The 21,239-nt window shown below is 39.5% G+C and overlaps 1 protein-coding gene across 8 annotated transcripts in view; it reads right to left on the bottom strand.

Annotated features, from left to right (window-relative positions):
• Window positions 1-21,239, bottom strand: part of UTRN (utrophin) — a 550,217-nt gene that overhangs the window by 416,474 nt on the left and 112,504 nt on the right. For 4 of the 8 annotated variants that reach the window (XM_024747871.1, XM_024747879.1, XM_024747872.1 and 1 more), the window contains exon 1: window positions 15,645-15,739. The exons of the other annotated variants lie outside the window; for them this stretch is intronic. In XM_024747871.1, coding sequence (XP_024603639.1) covers window positions 15,645-15,738 — 94 coding nt within the window. In that variant the 5' untranslated portion in view covers window position 15,739. Of the gene's footprint in view, window positions 1-15,644; window positions 15,740-21,239 lie in introns of those variants that run through there. 8 annotated transcript variants of the gene reach the window in all.

Raw genomic sequence — 21,239 nt, 5'->3', positions numbered from 1 at the left:
GGTGTTTTGTTTTGTTTTGTTTGCTTGCTTTAAGCTGGGGGAAATTGTTATGGAAACTGTTGAGTAAGTAGTTTCTGTCTCTCCCCACCTGCAGTTATTCCTACCATACAAAATCAAATTCCTACCAGCTGACTTAGGGCCTAGAAGCTCTCCTGAAAGAGGAAATTTAAGACCCAGCTGGAAAGCAAGCAAGTAACAACAGGAGGAACAAGATGCAACCAAGTCCACTCACCTCTCAACTATTTTACATCACACCAGTCCGGGGAAAACCAGGCTCTCAGTGCATTGCTTTCTAGACGAATCTATCCTTAGAATATAAGTTATAGCTACTAGAACTTGTGGCAATTCACCATACCAATGGACATGTGTACATAAATATATAACTAGGAGCTGGGGCACTTCCATCTCCAATGGGACAAGTAAAGATGGTCAGACTAGAAGTCAATCTTTTCCTAACTTCTGACTCAAAAGCCTAGAAAACACATAGGAAAGAACATAAGCACAAAATATAGTTCTGGAAGATACTGGGTTTCATATCATAATATTTTGTCTCTCTATTTGTCTCTCTGTTTTTAAATTTAAGTAGTAAATTATTATGTGCTACTCTTAAATCATTATGTGTTATTCTTAAATTCTTCTGAAAACATGAAATTCAAAGTGCTAAGTACTAAGAAACTTAATTCAAAAGCATATTTCAAATAGCAAACCAATATGATATCAAACTTAAAAATCAAGCTATTAACAAAGTAGACATACCTATAACTAACTCTTCACCACATTTCTATTCTGGACAAAGGTCCTCAAATACACCTTTATTTGAAAGTGTTACTCACAGTGCAAACTCAGCCTCATAGGTCATCATTTATCCTGAGGATCCAATGATCATTTCACCCAATTGAACTCAACTCTCACATCATATAAAGAATGACATTTAATGTTTTTTTCCTTTTTGCTCTGCCTTGCTTCAAAAACTATCCAGGTGTTAATGCAGACCTCTTCTCCGTATCTTGGCAAAGTTTACTTTGAACAGGCAGTTTCTCATGACCTTCAAGTCTGTGTTCAACAATGAAATCATTTGGCTCTATATCCTATTCAGCTATTAATCACAAACAACAAAGGAAGAACTTTCACATGAAAAATGTAAAACCTATGTGGGCCAGCATTCACTGTGGGTCACTCTGGGTCATGTTCACAGCTAAGGTCATTGAGGCTCTTGGAATGACCTCCGCTTTTTAGAACCTACATTTAACATTGTGCTGGCGAGGAAACATCACAGCTCTGTGACTTTTAGATAAGTGCTCCTGGAGGTTTGTACTCAGAAGAGGGTATACTGACAGACAGCAGCTGGGTGATGGGGAGATGGGAGGGTGTCGGGAGGGGCAGGGATACAGGTGCCTCTGTATGTGCTGATCACCTCCCTTCCTTGGGTGGGCTCTTTCAGTGAGTGCCTCAGGGGGAAATTTCTACCCTGTCTAGGGTGACCACGCCAGGACCTCAGCATTTTGACTCCATCCATTTAAAGAAATGTAGCTGTTACATTCTAGCCAAATTTTACTTTTTAAAAATCAGCTCCAATGAGTTGATTTTTTTAAGTAGCAAGGCAAATATTTTACTCATTTTCTTTGTTTCCATTACTATTATTATAACTATTATTAATGTGGCCTTTGTTTTTATTCTTTAAATTTTAGTAAGGCAGTGGCAGCATAATGAAAAAATCGCTGGAATCAACGTGTGTCTCTAATTTAAAAGGCACTTCTTTCCTTATCAGCCATCCCTTTTAGGATCCAGAAATAAACCCATCTTGCCCCCCCCCCTCAATTCCTGGATGCTTTTAACTCAAACACAGCCTTCTAGACTAAGCCCAAAATTGAAATATTTTATAATATTATAAGTAGTTTATTTTGGAGGTGATCCCAGGAAACATGGGTGGGGAGTGCAACATTGAGACAGGAAAGAAAAGGTAGCCAGCAAAAGGGTCATTTTCAGTTAATTTGTCACTGAATCTTAATTCAACAGGGAACTTGGGAGAACCAGTGTAAAATGCTCATCTCGAAGGTATCTTACCTGAGATGCAAGAGAGCTGGGGATTTACACTATAGCAGTCACTGGCAGTGGGTTGCTGGGGGCTGGCACTTCCTGCCAAGCCTGGGTGTGAGCTTTTCCAGCCAAGCAAAAGAATGCAGGCGCCTGAATTGGCAGTCCCCGTGCACCGAAGTGCTCAAAGCAGGGGTTACGGTTAGGGCACCAACAGCCTTTGCTACAGCTAGGATCGGGATTATTTCCAAAAGGATAAACCAGAAGCAACCACGTTAGATGACACATATAACAGAATACAGGGTTGAGAGCTTTTCCACAAAAATATCCTTCAAAAAAAGAGGATGCCACCTTATATTTAAATCCTGAAAGGTTTAATATTATGGGACACTGTCAATTACTGTGTCTTAATCTGAAACAGCAAAGGAGTGTTTGCGGAAAACCCAGTAATCTGAAAGGACCTCAACCATGTTCAACTTGTATGCTATTAAAGGTCAAGCAAAGAGATTTAATACAGACTTGGTTATTGAGGGTATGACTTTTCAACTTCAAGTGGTAGATGGCACAGCAGCTCAAAAAAAAAAGTGTGTGGGAGGTGGATAAGCCAGAATCCTCAGATATGACAATACAAATAAAGAAACATAGGAAATGCTTGTCTTAACTAGTAATTATGGGGAGTGAAACTAAAACAACATGTGGTACTCACAATTGGATACTGGCTGGAGCTCAGAGATATTGACATATTTATATACAACTGATGGCATTAAACTTAACACAGTCCTTCTGGAGAACATTTAGTCATACATTAAAGAAACCCTAAAACTAAACCCCTTGTCCCAGAAATTCTATTTCTAGGAACATATCAGAAATAAGTAACTGAAATGAAGAATGGTAGCAAACATCAATAATAGTAATAACAAATATTTATATAGCACACACTAGAGCAGTGCCTGGCTGCTCTAAATGTTTTATATCAGGGTTCCCGACTGAGAGCGAGTCTGACTTCTAGGAGACACTTGGCGATGTCTGGAGACATTTTTGTATATCAAAACTGGTGGGCAGCGAGGGATGCTGTTAAACGTCTACAATGTATAGGACAGCTCCCCCAGCAAAGATTTATCTAGCCCAAAATGGCAACAGTGTCATGGTTGAGAAGCCCTGCTTTACATCCATTCACTTAAATAATCCTTGACAAACCTATGGTATTTTTATTATCTCCATTTTACAGATCAATAAAGATAATTTTTCCATGCACTGTTATACATAATTTTGAAAAACTAGGAATAAACTAAATACCAAAAAACAAGGAGTTAATAAATTATATAAAGCTACCCAATGGAAGCATGAAAATTACTTATTTGAAATATAATAAAACTAAAATACCAGAACAAAGAATTGTAAGTTTTATATAATTACAATTATTTTAAGATATGAATATAAAGACCAAATGGGAAAATAAGACATGAAAGTTACTATTCTGTTAAGATGACAGAAATTGTAATGGATATTTTTTCCTTTCTAACATTCATATTACTGCGATTTTTAAAAGAAAAAACACTCAACAATGGAGATAAGAAATTTGGAATTTTCCTTAAAGGATGAAAGTTCTTATGAAATAAGGAATATCTTATTTTAACAACACAAGAGTTAACAAGCTAAGAAGACAGTTAATATCAAGGCATTTAGGAAGAAGGATTTCCATGGAATAGCACCAAATGTTAGTGTTTTAAATTCTGAAGTCATAGTATTCCTGTTCAGGGTAAGAATGAATTAGCTAGATTTTATATCTACTTCTCTATCGTTTACTTATTTCATGGTTCACTATCACTAAAGATAATGGGCAAAAAGAAGAAAATTTCAATTCAGTTAAGTTTGATTCACAATAGCATCTCTATTACATAAGGTAATTTAAACTGTTATTTTAAATGTATTAATAATAGTAATAATATCAGTATTAGTAACATTATTATTGTTGCTATTATTAGCAACATGTATTGAATGCTTCCTACGTGGCTACTGTGTAATCTAATCCCCACAACATCCATATGAGGTAAATGTTTTTATGGACCCCATTTTTCAGCAAAGCTCACAGACATTTAAAATTAAGGAATTTGGGGCTTCCCTGGTGGCTCAGTGGTTAAGAATCAGCCTGCCAGTGCAGGGGACATGGGTTCAAGCCCTGGTCCGGGATGATCCCACATGCTGTGGGGCAACTAAGCTCGTATGCCACAACTACAGAGCCTGCGCTCTAGAGCCAGCGAGCCACAACTACTGAGCCTGCACTCTAGAGCCTGCGAGCCACAACTACGGAGCCCGTGTGCTACAACTAATGAAGCTCGCGCACCTAGAGCCCGTGCTCCACGACAAGAGAAGCCACCACAATGATAAGTCCGTGCACCACAACGAAGAGTAGCTCCCGCTCGCCACAACTAGAGAAAGCCCATGCACAGCAACGAAGACCCAATGCAGTCAAAAATAAATAAATTAAAAAAAAAATAAATACATAATTAAATTAAGGAATTTGCCAAGGGTGTACAGTAAATGGAGGCACCTGCGTTGAAATTCAGGCAGTCTGACTCCAAAGCCCAACTGCCCCAATCAAAATATAAGTGTGCTGGGGACAAGGTGGGGTGAAGGGAAGACAGCCTCTGCCCTTGCTCTTCTCCCTACAGCAATGAACTGACAGTATCTGATACGTAGGATGTAAAACCTGCGTTTTGAAATATGTTTCCTAATTTTTCTGAGTAGACCTAACAATGAATTAACCAACAGGATCTCATATTTTAAATAATTTTAAATTACTAAAATTAATTTTTATTATTTCAGATTTAAATATTGTAAATAATTATTTTAATAATCAATCAATATTGACAAATAAATACTTGCCAAAAACAGCTGAGTGAATTCAAAGGAGAAAAAAAATAAGGCTGTCAGAGTTTCCACACGAAATCCTACAATCTATGATTCTAACACGAGGGGATTTCGTCCGATCCTCATATCCTATTGGATATTCTGTTCTCATAGATCTGAGGATTAAAAAAATAAGTCTGGGCTTCCCTGGTGGCGCAGTGGTTGAGAGTCTGCCTGCCGATGCAGGGGACACAGGTTCGTGCCCCAGTCCGGGAAGATCCCACATGCCGCAGAGCGGCTGGGCCCGTGAGCCATGGCCACTGAGCCTGCGCGTCTGGAGCCTGTGCTCCGCAACGGTAGAACGCAAAAAAAAATTAAAAAATAAGTCTATCTCCTGTCAATAGGAAAATGGATACCTAAGACTAAGGAATAGGGGACTGTCTGTTTAAACAATTTAAGCATCTGTTTCTAGAATGCTGAAGAGGATCGAATAGGAAGGTTAAATATAAAACACTATTTGTAGATATCATATTATCGGGCTTACATGTCTCTAGTCTAGTCTCACCTCCCCAGAGTATATATTACGAAATGAAGTCACTAAAAACAAAATGCTGTGATCTTCCAAGATCCCTGAAGCAAAGATTAACTTAACAAATAACAGGGATCAGGACACAAATAACATATCGTCATGCAGAAAGGAGGGGAATTTGGCATGAACCAAAGTACAAGCTCCTACCCAGGCTGAGCCACTATCAGCTCAAAGCAGGCTACAGGCTGGTGTGAGGGGGAAGGAGGAACAACTGGTCTCCACGTTCCACACCTACAAAAACCTCCAAACTCCACACCTGTGAGCTGTCTCAGTCATGGGCTACAAGGTCAGAAAGGAAGATGGCAGGTAAGGAAAGTGGAAAACCTCCTTTGTGCATGGAGCTTAGATTTCTTCCCACCATATATATGTATGTGTCCGACAAACTGTGAGTAAATCTTATCAAAAATACAGCCCTCTTTATATGTGGAGATTTCAATGTATAAAGAATCCTGGTGTGTCTTTCTTAGCTGTATGTTTTTAAACACCAGCAATAACTGAAATGAAGGAAGATACCAGCAAGAACAACAATAGCAAATATTTATACAGCACTTACAAAGCAGTAATAGGCTGATCGAAATGTTTTCTATCAGGGGTTTTCGACCAAGAGCAATTGTGCCCCTGAGGAGACATTTGACAATGTCAGGAGATATTTTTAGGGGATTTTAGACATTAGTAGGACTGACAGACACATTCACCACCATTATCCCTTCTGATTATTTGGACATCAATGTGATTGGTGGGGTCCCGTGCCATAGCAGTTGTTCAGTATTTTTAATAGTATACCTCTGCCTGAATAGACTATAAATAGTTAAAACAAACATCATACCTAACAACACCTGAGATGTCAACAAATATTTTCAATAATATGGAGTACTTCAGATATATTAACCGAATGTCAGCCTTTGAAAATAACTTTCCCCTTTTCCAGGTCCCAGAAGGCCTATGACATCTGAAAAATCTTTTCCTTAATCTAGTTATCACAGGAATTGGCGCACTTGCTTTGTGAATATACTTGCAACTGTGACTGCGTGTAAGAATTCAAATGCAAAGCCCTAACTTAAAGAAAAACTTGGTACAAGTTAAAAATATTATTTCATCTGTAAATCTACAAACTTTTAACAATAACGCTTAAGGAGGTCGTTGGTTAATGTTATTAATAATAACTTAATGAATAATAATGTTATCAGTGTTGGTTCATTAATTGTGACATAGTAAACGTCACATAGTAATGTAAGCCATCAACAACAGAGGGAAGGGGATGCAGTGAGGGGTATATGGGAACTCCCTGTACCATTTTTGCATTTAATTTCTATAAATGTATAACTATCCTAAAATAAAAGTTCCTTCACACAAGGTAAAAATACACATAATAAAGTTACAGTATATTTTTCTGTACAAGAAAATAAGAAAAGCTAATTCTGGTTCATCCATATTACATTTTCAGTCTCACACACTGCTGACTTACAAAACAATAAAGAAAAATGGTCAAGAATCATCCAGGTGACTTTTGACTGTGCTGCTGGATTCCACATGCACGCCTGCTTTCCATACTTTTCTGACTGGAATTCTATCTCATTCACAGAACAGAACAAAAAAAAAAGATAACTGAGGAGCTGGGGCAGGTCTGAGGATTCAACGACAAGAATGGGCCCTGTCTCCAAGCTCACAGACGAGAGCTCGGTTTCTCAAACAGGCAAAATGACCACTTGGGGAGATTGTTAAAATGCAGCAATAGACCACACTTTCGAAAACACTGATCTATAACACCTATCATAAATGCTGGGACAGATGAACACTTCTAGGGACCACTGCCTCTGATCCTGGCAGGGAAGTTGTGGGAGGAGCAGAGGAGAGGGCACCCAACCCCCACCTGGAAGGCAGGGAAGAATTCCTAGAAAAGGTTTACTTGACCAACCATTGGAGTGAGTTGGTTTTAATCCAATAGTAGAATGAACTTGAGGACACATCCTGCTTAGAGTGGGGAAGGCTCAGTACCAAGAACATTGACAGCTTCCGAAAGTAACTGAACACTGGGTACCAAGTACCAACCCCAGCAGCTGGAAACCAGCAGCACAGATGAGTCTAACTCCGGCCACTCCAGGACAGAGAAGGGGGCTTTGTTCATTGGAATTCAGTTCTGACGAAATATGCAAACAGGATTCTAGGCCTGATTGTATGCTGCAGGAAGCCATCCATAGTCATCTCCCTGGACGAGCTTTTTCATGTGCTAATGGGTTTCTCAATTTTTGCCTACTTCAATAGCAAAATATCACGTCATATTGATTCAGGTTGTTTGGCTTTGAGATTTCTTTGCTCTTTATGTTTTTGTCTCCTCTACATTCAGCCTGCCAAGAGGTGCATCTCATGATTAAGGAAACAGTCACTAAAATGAGGGCCTAAGGCACTTCACTGATGTCCCCACACTGCACACATGTGCAAACGTCCCTTGTCATCTATGTGCAGCCCGCAGACCACACAGTGGTCCTGAGCTGCTGGTGACCAGAATCATTTAGTTTAAAACCTGATTGAAAACACCCCAGCAATACAACAGAACCCAGAAAATAGCAGGTATTCTCTGAATCATTTATTTTGGGCTCTTTTTTTTTTTCTTACTTCTCATTCTTAACCATGTGTGGCTGGGTTGAGGTTGACAGAAAACTGACCACTACTCCATGTAAGAAACAAAGATGAGAAATTTTAGAAAGTTACAGGGAAATCAATGCCTACTTTCTTCCTAATGCAAACCCAATAGGATAAGAATGGTTCGTCGTAAAACACCAGGCAAATATTACCTACTGGATGACTTCCAAATTATGGGAAGTAAATGTCAATTCTTTATTACAGTAATCAAGAGGGAGATTTACCTTCAGCACCATTCATTTTTATTTAGATTTTGTTACTTAGAGAAATTCTGCAGCATAAGGCCTAGCAACAAATTCGGTAAATACACAGAATGCAAATCTCAAGCACTTTTTAAAAATGGTGCTCTGTTCATTTAGCCACAGACAAATTCTCATCATAAAACATAGGATTCTTCTTGTAACAGCAAAAGAAGAGGGTAGGAAGGAGGTGGATGGATAAGGATCTAGTGAGAAAATGAGAACTGCTTCCTCAACCCATTTGTAAAATATCCGTAATTTCCCAGCTTAAAAATCCATCACTATGAAATCCACCATGTTTTTAAATGCATAGGAGCAAAGATAGAATGTAATCATTATTTTAAAGAATTCACATGGTCAGAGATAAAACATAGTAAGAATTTCATTTCATGATTTCTTTTCTCCTCCAAATGTCCCATAAATCACTGGCCCCACAAAAACTCACAAACTATACTTTTCCTTTGCCTGCTGTAACACTAGTTATTCAGAGTTGGACAATAAATATTTGTTAACAACTAACTAAACAATTCTCAGAGTACTGTCAGATACCAGACTGCATGGGTGGGTCGGAGTTATGTAGGGAGAAAAATGCATCTGCTGGGAAAAACTGTCAAATTTCTTCTGTCAAACACAGTCCAGGCGCTTCTAACACCATAAAGGGAGTTCTTGCCTAAGAGTTGAAGCAGAAGGTAAACGCACAGAATCCAGGAGTCGAACAAGAAAACAGGCCAGGTCAAAAGCCTGGAGATTCATTCTGGCAGCAGGTTCCTAGCTAGGGGCGGGCTGGCTGGGACAGAAGAAAAGGGTCAGTGTTAGTATGACAGGAGGAGCTGTTTCTCAGAAGGCCAAGTGCATGGCTATCAGATGAGGCATTCCCATTGACGATATGCAAGTGACCTAGAAGAATCTGTGCAAGATGCCTATCTTACAACTGCTGTGTAGCCCAGCCTCTAACAGTATCTGGATCAATGGCGTTAAACTGAAATCTATCCTGTTTCCAGACCATTATGACGGTTTTCCTCTATTTGGAGAAATAGTCCTCTCTGCAGACTAAATAAAGCTTTTTACATAAGGCACCAAAAGGCAAACAGGTCACACAGTACAGAATCATATGGGAGGCTGTGTGCCCTTTCCCTTTGCTTGCTTTGCTTGCTTGCAAACAATAAAAACCTTTCTGAACAAATGAAAGTGAACTTTGAAACCAGCAAAACATTTCAGGCACCCTGCCACAAAGATATTCTCCAAGCAACTGCTGTATAGCTCTAAATTTCTTGCCACTTATAGGATGTGTGGTTAAATGAGCCCAGCAGAGAATTACAGCTTTGATGCTTTGATGTCAAAAATCACTAACAGATCTCGATCAAAGGGTGAGAAAAAACTGGCAAATTTTCGCTATGATGGTGCACGTGGGGCCTCATTCAAGCCAATGTTTTATCTTCATTTAATATCTACACTGTATTTTTTTTTCTGTTATCAACTTAAAAACTCTTCTAACAGAAACAGCCAGCATTTATTGTAATCCTTCCTGCAATTTGCCAAGCACTGCGCAAGGGATTTTACACCTTTAAAGACTTAGAACAGCCCCATTATCTCCATTTTACAAGAGAGGAAACTGAGACTCAGGACGCGGAAGAGCTGGGACTCCACCGTGTAAGTCTAAGTCCAGAGCCTTTCTGCTAACGCTAACATGTTCCACAAATTACACAGAAAATGGGTTATTCTAAAAATAATGCTGGCGGGGGGTGGGGGGGGAGCGGGGAGCTTTCCTGGTGGCGCGGTGGTTGAGAGTCTGCCTGCCGATGCAGGGGACACGGGTTCGTGCCCCGGTCCGGGAAGATCCCACATGCCGCGGAGCGGCTGGGCCCGTGAGCCATGGCCGCTGAGGCTGCGTGTCCGGAGCCTGTGCTCCGGGAGAGGCCACAACAGTGAGAGGCCTGCGTACCACAAAAAATAAAAATAATAATAATACTGGGGGACTTCCCTGGTGGTGCACTGGTTAAGAATCCGCCTGCCAATGCAGGCAACACAGGTTCGAGCCCTGGTCCGGGCAGATTCCACGGGAGCAACTAAGCCCGTGTGCCACACCTACTGAGCCTGCGCTCTGGACCCCATAAGCCACAACTAGTGAGCCCACGCGCCTAGAGCCCGTGCTTCTCAACAAGAGAAGCCACCGCAATGAGAAGCCCGTGCAACGCAACGAAGAGTAGCCCCCGCTCGCGGCAACTAGAGAAAGCCCGTGTGCAGAAACGAAGACCCAACGGAGCCATAAATAAATAAATATTTTAAAAACTAATACTGGGAATCACCATCCCTATGAACATAAGTTATCAGGACATGAAAATGTAATAAAATAGTGAGGGCACCTAAGTAATTACCTGTCTTGAGGGCACCTAAATAATTACCAGCCTCAGCACAGTTTGGGATGATGACAGCTTCCACAGCCAAAAGAGAAAGTGAATATATAGAGTCCAAATCCAAAGACTCAACCTTCTGTCCCAGAGATCCAGAAATCAGGCCTGTCTTTTAAGTTGGAAGTTAACCATCTTAAAACTCAAAATTCAAGTAAGTCATTCAAAATCTGCCATTTTGCATGAATTCCCTTCAGAATCAGTAGGGGTTTACAAGTCAGAGATCCAAACAACAGGGGGGAAAAGAAAAAAGGGCAATGTATGAAAAGGCAATCTATGGAAGAATTTGTCCAAAAGCCAAAACACATATGCAGAGAAGTTCAATTTCACACACACACATACAAAAATGCAAGTTCAGACAATTATTTACTACTTTTCATCTCTCTGCCCTTTGTGGATAGCAGTTTAACAGTAAAAACATATTGGCCCCAGAAGTTACCCAAATGAACTAAAATATATGTACACAGGTCATTATTTTTAATATTTTTTAAATGGGATGCACTATGATAGGATGGTTTCATCTTTAGTTTAAAAAGAAAAACTGTGCTTGTGGGAATTTAGATGTAAAGCTGTACATTTATATATTCATAGAAGAAAGTGTGGCAGGACAAACAAAACTAGTAACAATGATCATAGAGGGGGAGAGGAACTGACAATTGGCCACTTTGTATAATTTTAATTTTGCGTTAAAATTTTTAAGAAGGAGGCTGATTATTTAAATATATTACTCAAAATTTAGCATCAAAATGTAATGCAATAAAATGCTTCATTAACTTGAGAACAACCCCACAGAGAGGGCCCCACTAATTCCCACCTAGCTCACAATCCAAGTTTCAATACTTTGCGGTTTAGACAGAAAGTTTTTGACCTGGGTTCCTTTAGCCCTGGACTAAAATTTCACTTTGTCACAATGGTAGGACTGGGCTATGACTCATCTTCCTCTGCCAAACAATTAAAGTTCTAGTTCAGCGGGAAAAAACTACTTGAGCCGCCAGTTCACTGAACTGTTCAAATCAAGGTCAAAATATTGGGGCAGGGGCAAAGGGAGTCACTGAGTCCAGATCCTATCTAATTCTCACACCAGTCCCTTCGGTGGCCCTCCAACCAAACCCTGAATTTGCAAATGATCAAAATAGAAAGCACCTGGTGCCCTCTAACTAGGGTCAAAGAACCCAAGTGAAACGTGAAACCAGGATCCGTGTCACAATCATACCTTTCAAGTAATGCCAAGGAAAAACACAAGTAAAAAGATGACAGAGTGCACAGCTTCAGCTTAAATATATTTTAAGTACCACACAAACATAATATTTAATTACCCATTCCTACACTGCAGGTAGCAGGCAAAGCTCTTTATCAACTGACTATATTTTTATAATTTTTACAGAACTTATTATTCCTTTTATTTACCTGGAACTCTTACTATTGCTTTGCAGGGTGCTTTAAAATATGTTACATCATTAATCCTGACCACAATCCCCTCAGGGGTACGACTGGTTGGGAGACCAGTCTCAGAAGTTCAGTGTCTTACATAGTCGATAGTAGGGGGAACTGGGACCCAGGTCCCCCCCACCCAAACACTTCTTCAGTACCATGTTAATCACACTTCTCATTTCCCTCGCCCAAAATTCTTGTTTCAAACAAGTCACTCTGTCTACCCTTCGCCCAACTGAACATTTTTTTTTTCTCTCAAGCCTCTGCAAATTACATTCCACCTGGTCTGCCTAAGCACCAACTCATTTTCTTTATAAACATTAAGATCAGCTAAAAATTCACAAGCCCTGAGAAATTCTCCCAGACAAATCTCCCTGCACTCTGATACTCTAAATGACGTGTTCCTTTATTCTCATACAGTCAACAGGCGGGTGAGGCAGCCACTAATATCTGGCAAAGATAATCACACCCCTTCCTTTCAAACTAACTTTGGCACCAAGAACCTTTGGAGCAACCTCTCTGTAGTGTCCCCAACTGACCCCACCTCCACATTCACACACAGAGACACCTCAGCCCCTGATGAAATTCTTATTCCGACGTTCTCCACCTGCCTTGCTTCATGAAGACGCCAGCAACCAGGAGCCCTGTCTCTTCAGAGAGGTCTGCTCAGCGTGCCCTGAGCCAGCCTACTCCCCTGTGATCCCTTCCAAGAGCTTCTTCCTGATGACAGCTCATCTTCGGACGGGCCACCGTCTCATATAACGCACGCCCCTCCGTCAGCGCAAACCGGAAACGAGCAGGTCCAGCCCTCATCCAGCCTCGTGCTGCTCAGAGGAACCTGTTCGTCCAACCATTCCGCAAGCGGAGACGGAGACTCCGCTGCTAACAGGCATGTGGGTTCGGTGCTGACGTACAGCACTGCCAAAGCTTCCTTCTTGCCCCTCTTCTGGAGCTTTCGGTCTGGTAGGGAACCAATAACTCTCCCCTGTGCGCCTCCATCTTGAATCCATGTCACAATCACTTGGATAGTTTCTTTAACATCTACAAAGTCAAGGCCTCGGTTTATTTATGTCAGGCTTCTGAGTGTGGGGTTCCAGCACACTGGTGATGCTAACGTGGAACCAAGGTTGAGAATATTTGAACCCGTTTATCTAAAAAGGAAACGGCTGCCACAGAGTCCTGTCAGCCCGACAAGAAAGCAGGCAAGATGGCAAGAAAAGCAAGGCCTCCCAGATGTGGCTTCCTGAGCAGGGCAATTTCTAGACCTAAATCATCTGTGCATTACTAGACGCCTACAACTCCAAATAATTTTTTATTTCAAACTTGCAAGCCTTTTTTTTTTTTTTAAACTTTGTTCTCCTTCAATTCGATTATTTGTAACATTTGGTCATTTGTACACAGATATCAAGATTAAGTAAAGGAAAAGTAAATATTTTAAAATATAAAGATTCTATATCAAAGATAGATAGATATAGATACTCAGATTTCAGCTTACTCAGTTTTCCCTTGTTATATCTCAACGGATAGCTGAGAGGCAAATGTGCTAAATTAGAGTTCCACATTTTAGAAGAGAGCAAAGAGCAAAAGGATGGTCAATTTCAAAAATAACACTGAAAGGCTAATTTTGAACAAATATGTACTTTAATTTATTCCATTTTATTCCATTTTATTACTTGTTGTAGTATTCCCCTTAGGTTCTGCAACAGTCATTTGAAACATCAACCCCTGTATGGTCAAGAGTTTAATGCAAAACACTTATGGTTTCACTCTTTCCAGCTTACTTGAGGTGTGTAAATAAAGGATTCACCCCAAAGTTTAATCTATTATGGAGACTGCTTTGAAGACCAAAAAAGGCCACTGTTGTAATGGAATATGCCATCCATAAACGTGTACTCTTTTTTATATCTTTATAACAAGATCACTAAAGAGATCTACCCTGCAGATACAAGAAAATAGTAAGTTAATAACAGCCAATAAGAAGAGCGTCTAGGCCCTTGTAGAATCTGAAATCGTGTAATACTGATTTTCTATTTTTATTAAAATAGAATGCCCTGAAATATTTTTTTAAAAAATGCTTTCTATTTTCTTAAAGACTTTGGACTGATCACAGGGCAGGAAAGAATGCTATCTGAATGAACCAGAATTCATATTTAAAGCTGCACTCTACCCATTTAAAAGTTTGCTTAATATTTAAAGGTTTGTTTTTTTTTCTTCTAATTATCTTCTGATTTCAACCACTATAGTTACCTGAGACCCTCTGTAGCAGGACAGTAACACGCAGACTAGCAGACGAAGAAGACTATTCATGCCGAGGAAAGAAAGAGGATTGAGAGTCAAGAGATACCTTTGAAAGACCACAGGCTGCAATGCTACTCCTGCACGTGGGGTTTTAATTCAGTTCCTGATAGGTATTTTAATTCTCTGTTGAGACCACACTGATCTTTAAATAAGAGAGAAAAGTAACAGCCAAAAAAGAGAATTATAGCACACTGATTTCCTATTACACTTGGCCAAGAAACCAGATTTGCTAAGAAAATATGGGCTGCTCCAAGCATTCTAGTTGAAATGTGCTCCAGAGAGAGGATGCCTACCAGCATTTACCACATCATTCACATGGAGTTAGGAAGGAAAACATTAAGAGGGAAAGAGTAATTCCAAAGGAAAGAAAACCATTTTTTAAAAATTCTAACCAGCCTAAAAGTTGTCCCATAGTAACAATATTCAAGCATGATACGTAAGGTGAAATATTACACATCACTTGAGTTTTTTTTTTTTTCTTCAGAAAACTTAACGTGACCAGTACACAAATATACAGATTAAACAAGATACGGACATCTGAACCCATTAGAAAAACTAGGTCACCCTGGAAGTAAACTCCAGTGACAGTGACCAATCCAACGTGAAGTTCTGTGTCTGCACTTCTTCTGAACAAGACTGCCTTAAAGCAAAACTCCTCCATTTACACCCCCCTCAAAAGTACAAATGTCTGATCCTCCCCTTAATCAGCTCCGAACTATTTTTAAAAGTAAAATACATTTTTAGTCAGCACAGTAAGTCAAGCATAGTAAGCTATCATCATACAACAGCATAAAGGAAACTCTCTACAGGACAGTAAACAGTCAATACATAATAAACTAGTTTGAAAATACATGAAGTACATTTGTCTCAACAAAGGTATGGCCCCTTGAGTGCTTTTTCCTAAGAAGCCAAGAACTGGAAAACAATCGCATGCTGAAGCGAAGGATGAAACCCACAGCACTGGTATCGACTATTCAGAGTCTACAACAGATGTGGCGTCAGGAAGAACAGGCCGGGCTGTTCCCATCACCGGTGGGCCGTTACTTAACACACTGGGTTCAGTAAGTGACTGAGAGAGCCCTGTCTTTGCTGATATCCTCCTTTCATAACCTCACGGGCGGGAGGGCTGGGAGTCATGCAAGTTGACAAACTTACCTGGTAAATGTTTGCTGGCCTGGCGAGCTACTTGCCATGGCAAATCAAATCTGCACTTTTTCCAACGAAATGCGGTGGCCGCCGGGCCACTCATCACCTACATTTGCTTAAGTGAGGAGGAAAAAGATGCAGAGGAAGTGGATTTTAACAAAAGCAGCCTGCGAACTGCACACTGGGATGTCCTGTTTTGGGGTGGCTTTTATTTTTCCCATGAGAGGATCTGACTAAACCTAACTGAATCTCCTCTAAATACCAGACAGGAAGTCACACTTCGCAGTTAGTGAAAATTCCTTACATCATTTTTTGTTGTTGTTTTTTTAATTGTCACAGCTAAGAGCCTTTGAATGTTTCTGATCTACTACAAAGAGATTATAACTTTGCTTCCTGTTTTTGACAGTGTCAGCTGGTAAAGGGCACCTCCACCCACCTCCTTACCCCACTATGAATATAAACAGAGGCGTTTGCCCTGAGTATACAACTGGGCTGAAGAGTTTCGTTACATATTAACTACACTTCAAAGAATAAATCAGACTTGTTATTTCACTTTAATATGCATATATACCTTGGGAAAAGTGAAACTCAAAAGGATTTCTTCTTCATTCCTTAGAGATTGCTATTATGGAAAAAATAAACTCAACCACACCGAATACTAAGATGAGAGGTAACAGTTTTGATTCATATTTTCCAGCCTATTCTATCTTGTGTATTTGCCTTGCTCTTTTGCTATATCATTTATGCAGATGTCATCCACACACATACAACAAGCAAGGAAAATCATTACCCACATTGCCTCATCTGCTTTCTTATTCCTGTTTAACTCTTTTTTCTCTCCTGCTTTGAAATAGAAACTTTCTAGTTATAAGCAAAGATTTTCATAACATATGTACCCTTGTCAGGATACACACAGATTTAAAGCAGAAGGCATCTCTCTTCCTGCTACTGGCTGAGATACAGAAAAGAGAACCAGTCAGTACTCGCCCCACTCTCCTCCTCCGGTATTTTTCTAGACTAGAAGACATATGAATGGCAAAATACTCTCTCTAAGCCTCAATCTCCAAATCTGTAAAATGGGAGTAGGGATTGTTGTGAAGACAGAGACAATGAAAAGCACAGTGATACAGATTATAGCACATAGTCAAAGCCCAATTCTTCTTTTTTTTGTAACAGCTTTGTTGAGATATAATTCACATAGTATGCAATTAACACATTTAAGGTGTATAATTCAGTGGTTATTAGTGTATTTTCAGAGTTGTGTTTCCATCACCACAGTCAATTTTAGAACATTTTCATCACCCCAAAAAGCACTCACTCTTCATTTTCTCTCCCTACCCGCCAGCGTTAGTCAACCATGAAAATTTAATTTCAGTCTCTATAGATTTGCCTGTCCTGAGCACATCATATAACTGAAATCGTAGAATATGCGGTCTTTTATGACTGACTTCTTTCACTTAGCATGTTTCCAAAGTTTCATTCATGTTGTAGTATGTCAGTATGTCATTTCTTTTTAGGCTGACTAATCTTGCATTGAGTGAATATGCTACATTTTATTTATTCATTTATCAGTTGATGGACATTTGGGTTGTTTCTACCTTTTGGCTAATATGAATAATGCCACTATGAGCATTCATGTACAAGTTTTTATGTTGACCTATGTTTTCATTTCTCTGGAGTATATATACCCAGGAGTAGCATTGCTGGATCATATAATAACTGTGGTTAACCTTTGGAAAAACTGCCGAAGTGTCTGCACCATCTTACATTCCCACTAGCAATTCATGAAGGTTCTAATTCTCTCCATCCTCACCAACTCATATTGTTATCTGTTTTTTTTTATTATGGCCACCCCAGTAGGTATGAAGTGACATCGCATTGTGGTTTGATATACATTTCCCTGATGGTTATCAAAGCCCAGTTTGCATCAGTATCCCCAAAATGTCTCCGTTTATATAGGCAGGGCTAAATACTCAAAATACACAACAACCAGTAAGACATGGGTACCACTTAATCAGAATGGACACTGGCTACAGTGCTGAAGCAAGACCTTGAAGGTGTCTAGCTTTACCAGTGGCAATTTTCCAATAGGTGTGAAAGAATTTCAACATTTTAATCTGGTATAATATACCCGCTAAATACTGCTGCCCTTGAGATTATATCTCTAGCAAGAGGCTGCTAAAAGCAGTTGGCTCTTCTTCCCCTACCCAAGGGCTGCTTATGAAAACTTACAAGACAAATAAATTCTCAATGAAAATATGACACTTTAATAATTTATAAATCAGTGGTTTCCACCTGTCTTTCTGTATCTGTCTTCTTCCTAAATAGAAACAGTCTCAATTAAAGCAGCCTTTTATAAGTGAATAACCATAATTATTTACAGGAAGAAATTTTAGACCAGATTTAATTTAAGATTGAGGATATAGCAAAATTTTAAGGAAGACAAGAGGGACAAGTCAGGATCTAGACACTAGCAACATTTTCCCCTTTTCTCTAAAAAATGTGATATTGGGAGAAGGATAGTAACTATTCTAATTCAAAGGGATTATCCAATAAAATTCAAAGAGATTATCTAATTTGAAATTCAAAAAATCTAATCCAATCTAACTCATATTAACATATTTTCTAATTCAAAGGGAACTCAATCTAATTTAGAGGGATTATCATTTTTTCAGACCCCCCACTGTGTTTGAACAAATTCATGTACAATAATGCTAATTATCTCTTTCCTAAAACATTCTATTTTAGGATTTTAATTTTTTAATCCCTTAAAAAAATTAAATAGAATAAAATCTACATAAAGCATAGGAAAGAAAATACAAAAAGGCTACACGCTTTAAAAAATAACTTTTTCAATCTACAAACAATAAATGCTAGAGAAGGTATGGAGAAAAGGGAACCCTCTTGCATGTACTGTTGGTGGGAATGTAAACTGATACAGCCACTATGAAGAACAGTAGGGAGGTTCCTCAAAAAACTAAAAACAGAACTACCATATGACCCAGCAATCCCAATACTGAGCATATACCCTGAGAAAACCATAATTCAAAAAGAGTCATGTACCACAATGTTCATTGTAGCTCTATTTACAATAGCTAGGACATGGAAGCAACCTAAGTGTCCATCGACAGATGAATGGATAAAGAAGATGTGGCACATATATACAATGGAATATTACTCAGCCATAAAAGAAAAAAAATTGAGTTATTTGTATTGAGGTGGATGGACCTAGAGACTGTCGTACAGAGTGAAGTAAGTCAGAAAGAGAAAAACAAATACCGTATGCTAACACATATATATGGAATCTAAAAAAAACAAAAAATGGTTCTGAAGAACCTAGGGGCAGGACAGGAATAAAGATTCAGACATAGAGAATGGACTTGAGGACACAGGGAGGCGGAAGGGTATGCTGGGACGAAGTGAGAGAGTGGCATGGACATATATACACCACCAAACGTAAAATCCATAGCTAGTGGGAAGCAGCTACATAGCACAGGGAGATCGGCTCGGTGCTTTGTGACCACCTAGAGGGGCGGGATAGGGAGGGTGGAAGGGAGATGCAAGAGGGTGGGGATATGGGGATATATGTATATGCATAGCTGATTCACTTTGTTATACAGCAGAAACTAACACACCAGTTTAAAGCAATTATACTCCAATAAAGACATTAAAAAAGAAAAATAACTTTTTCCCTTATTTTTCAATATAAGGCCTGAGGCCTTACAAGATGTATTAATAATGATCATTCATCTTCTAAGAAAGTTTCCATGTCCCAAGGCTGCACTGTATAATCCATTGTTTCCGTTATTTCTTGGCATACAGCTGACCTTGAAACTGACCACTGAACCTTCCTATGTCAAAGAGAACTTTCCACTGTGGGAAATTTCTAAAACATTCATATTAAGCTAAGTGGAAATGTCATCATAGTTCAGGAGCAAATATGGTCTGTATCACCCAGTACAATTTCTAAACTAGATTCTACACAGGAAAGGCAAACCACGGAACAAAAACAAGTACCAAGCCTACAATGGAGTTTCTGCAAACACTGGACGTGAAGAAAATCAGAAGCAACAATCAGTTTATCAAAGTTATCTGAAAGTTCTTCCAAAAAGATCTAAAAGAAGCGCACTTTTAAAAACTACTCTGTAACGTCTATCCACTGACCCCTTCTTCTGCTAGATTACACGGTGGCCTCATTTCTAGTTCTTGTGAAATCAATAGACCATTTAAGTTGCAAGTATCTGTCTAGGGTATGCACTTTCTTATTCAATCTGGTGTTGACAGCAGTAATCAAATTTTGTACATACCACTAGCTCTATTATAGCTCAACAGCAACTGGCTGCCAGCCTAGGTTTACTCTCATCCAAAAGGAAAGAAAGGAGTGGACTGCAGAATTACAGAACAAATCAGCTGAAACTACAGGAGGTGGTGTGGAAGTGAGAGAGTGAAGCAGAGGCATTCAAGACTAATCCTTCCACTGGGGAGACATAACACCGGGCACATCGGCACAGCCAAGCCCAGGTCAGCCAACCTTGACCATTAAAGGCAGACATTTTCTTCATTCCCTCTATTATCTGCAAACCCTCTGGGCTTTGAACATTGTATTACAACTGTCTGTCCTAACTACTGAACCTACACCTAAACCTGCAGAGCAGCAGACAAAAGCCAGAGATAAACCACACCCTCCAACACCAGAGAAACCAAATGTGACGGAATACAAGTTACAACACTTCCCATGAACTGTCCAGACACAATTGGCTTCATGTTGTAACTCTTCTGTATGCACATAAGCTGGGATCAAGCCTTTTTCTCGGATCAAAATGTTCTCAATTCATCTTCTGTAAAAACAAGGTTGGCCTTTAAAAAAAATTGGGAAGGGGGTAGAGACCTGACTTTGAAAGTCTACTCAACTTGCATTTTTAGAGTTCAAAATCTCTAAGAAAACCATATTCCTGCTAACAGATATTCTCTACTTAGAGGGAGCATGGATGATACCATTTCTTGGTTTGACAAGCAACTTTCTCCCTCATTTTTTAAAACTTGAAGTAATTTTAGATTTACCCAAAAAATTGTAAAAGTAGTACACAGAGTTTTCATATTCCCTTCACCCAGCTTCCCCAAATGTTATCATCTTACATAACCAGACTACCATTATCGAAACCAAAACATTAGCACTGATGCAGTACAATGAACTGCTCTAGAGATCTTATTCAAATTTCTCCAATTGTTCCCTTTTTCTGGTTCATGATTCAGTCTCAGATCCTGCACACAAGCAACACCTCAAAAATGCATCCTTTCATTCACTATCTAATGCATGTTTCTGATCCCCCCCAAAAGACCTGTTTTCTTTCATGTGGATGAGGTAGTTTCATCACCAACCATTGAGTCTTCCAGGCGATAAATGTTTTTCTCCTCCACAGTGCTCTTCATACCTAATCTGTGAGTCTTATCTTGTAAGCACAGGTCAAATAGAGTTTCACAGTCCCTTGTCCAGAACCCTTAGACCAGATGTGTTGCCAAATCAGTTTTTAGAGCTCTTTTTAGCTATTACAACTGCAAATGAGGGAGTGTAGACCTGTACCTACGAAATCCGTGGCCTCATGC

Source organism: Neophocaena asiaeorientalis, unplaced genomic scaffold (genome assembly GCF_003031525.2).
Source record: "Neophocaena asiaeorientalis asiaeorientalis breed wild unplaced genomic scaffold, Neophocaena_asiaeorientalis_V1.1 scaffold123, whole genome shotgun sequence".
Lineage (NCBI taxonomy): Eukaryota > Metazoa > Chordata > Mammalia > Artiodactyla > Phocoenidae > Neophocaena > Neophocaena asiaeorientalis.
The sequence above is the reverse complement of the archived record's forward strand: the minus strand, read 5'-3'. Positions and strand labels throughout refer to the sequence as shown.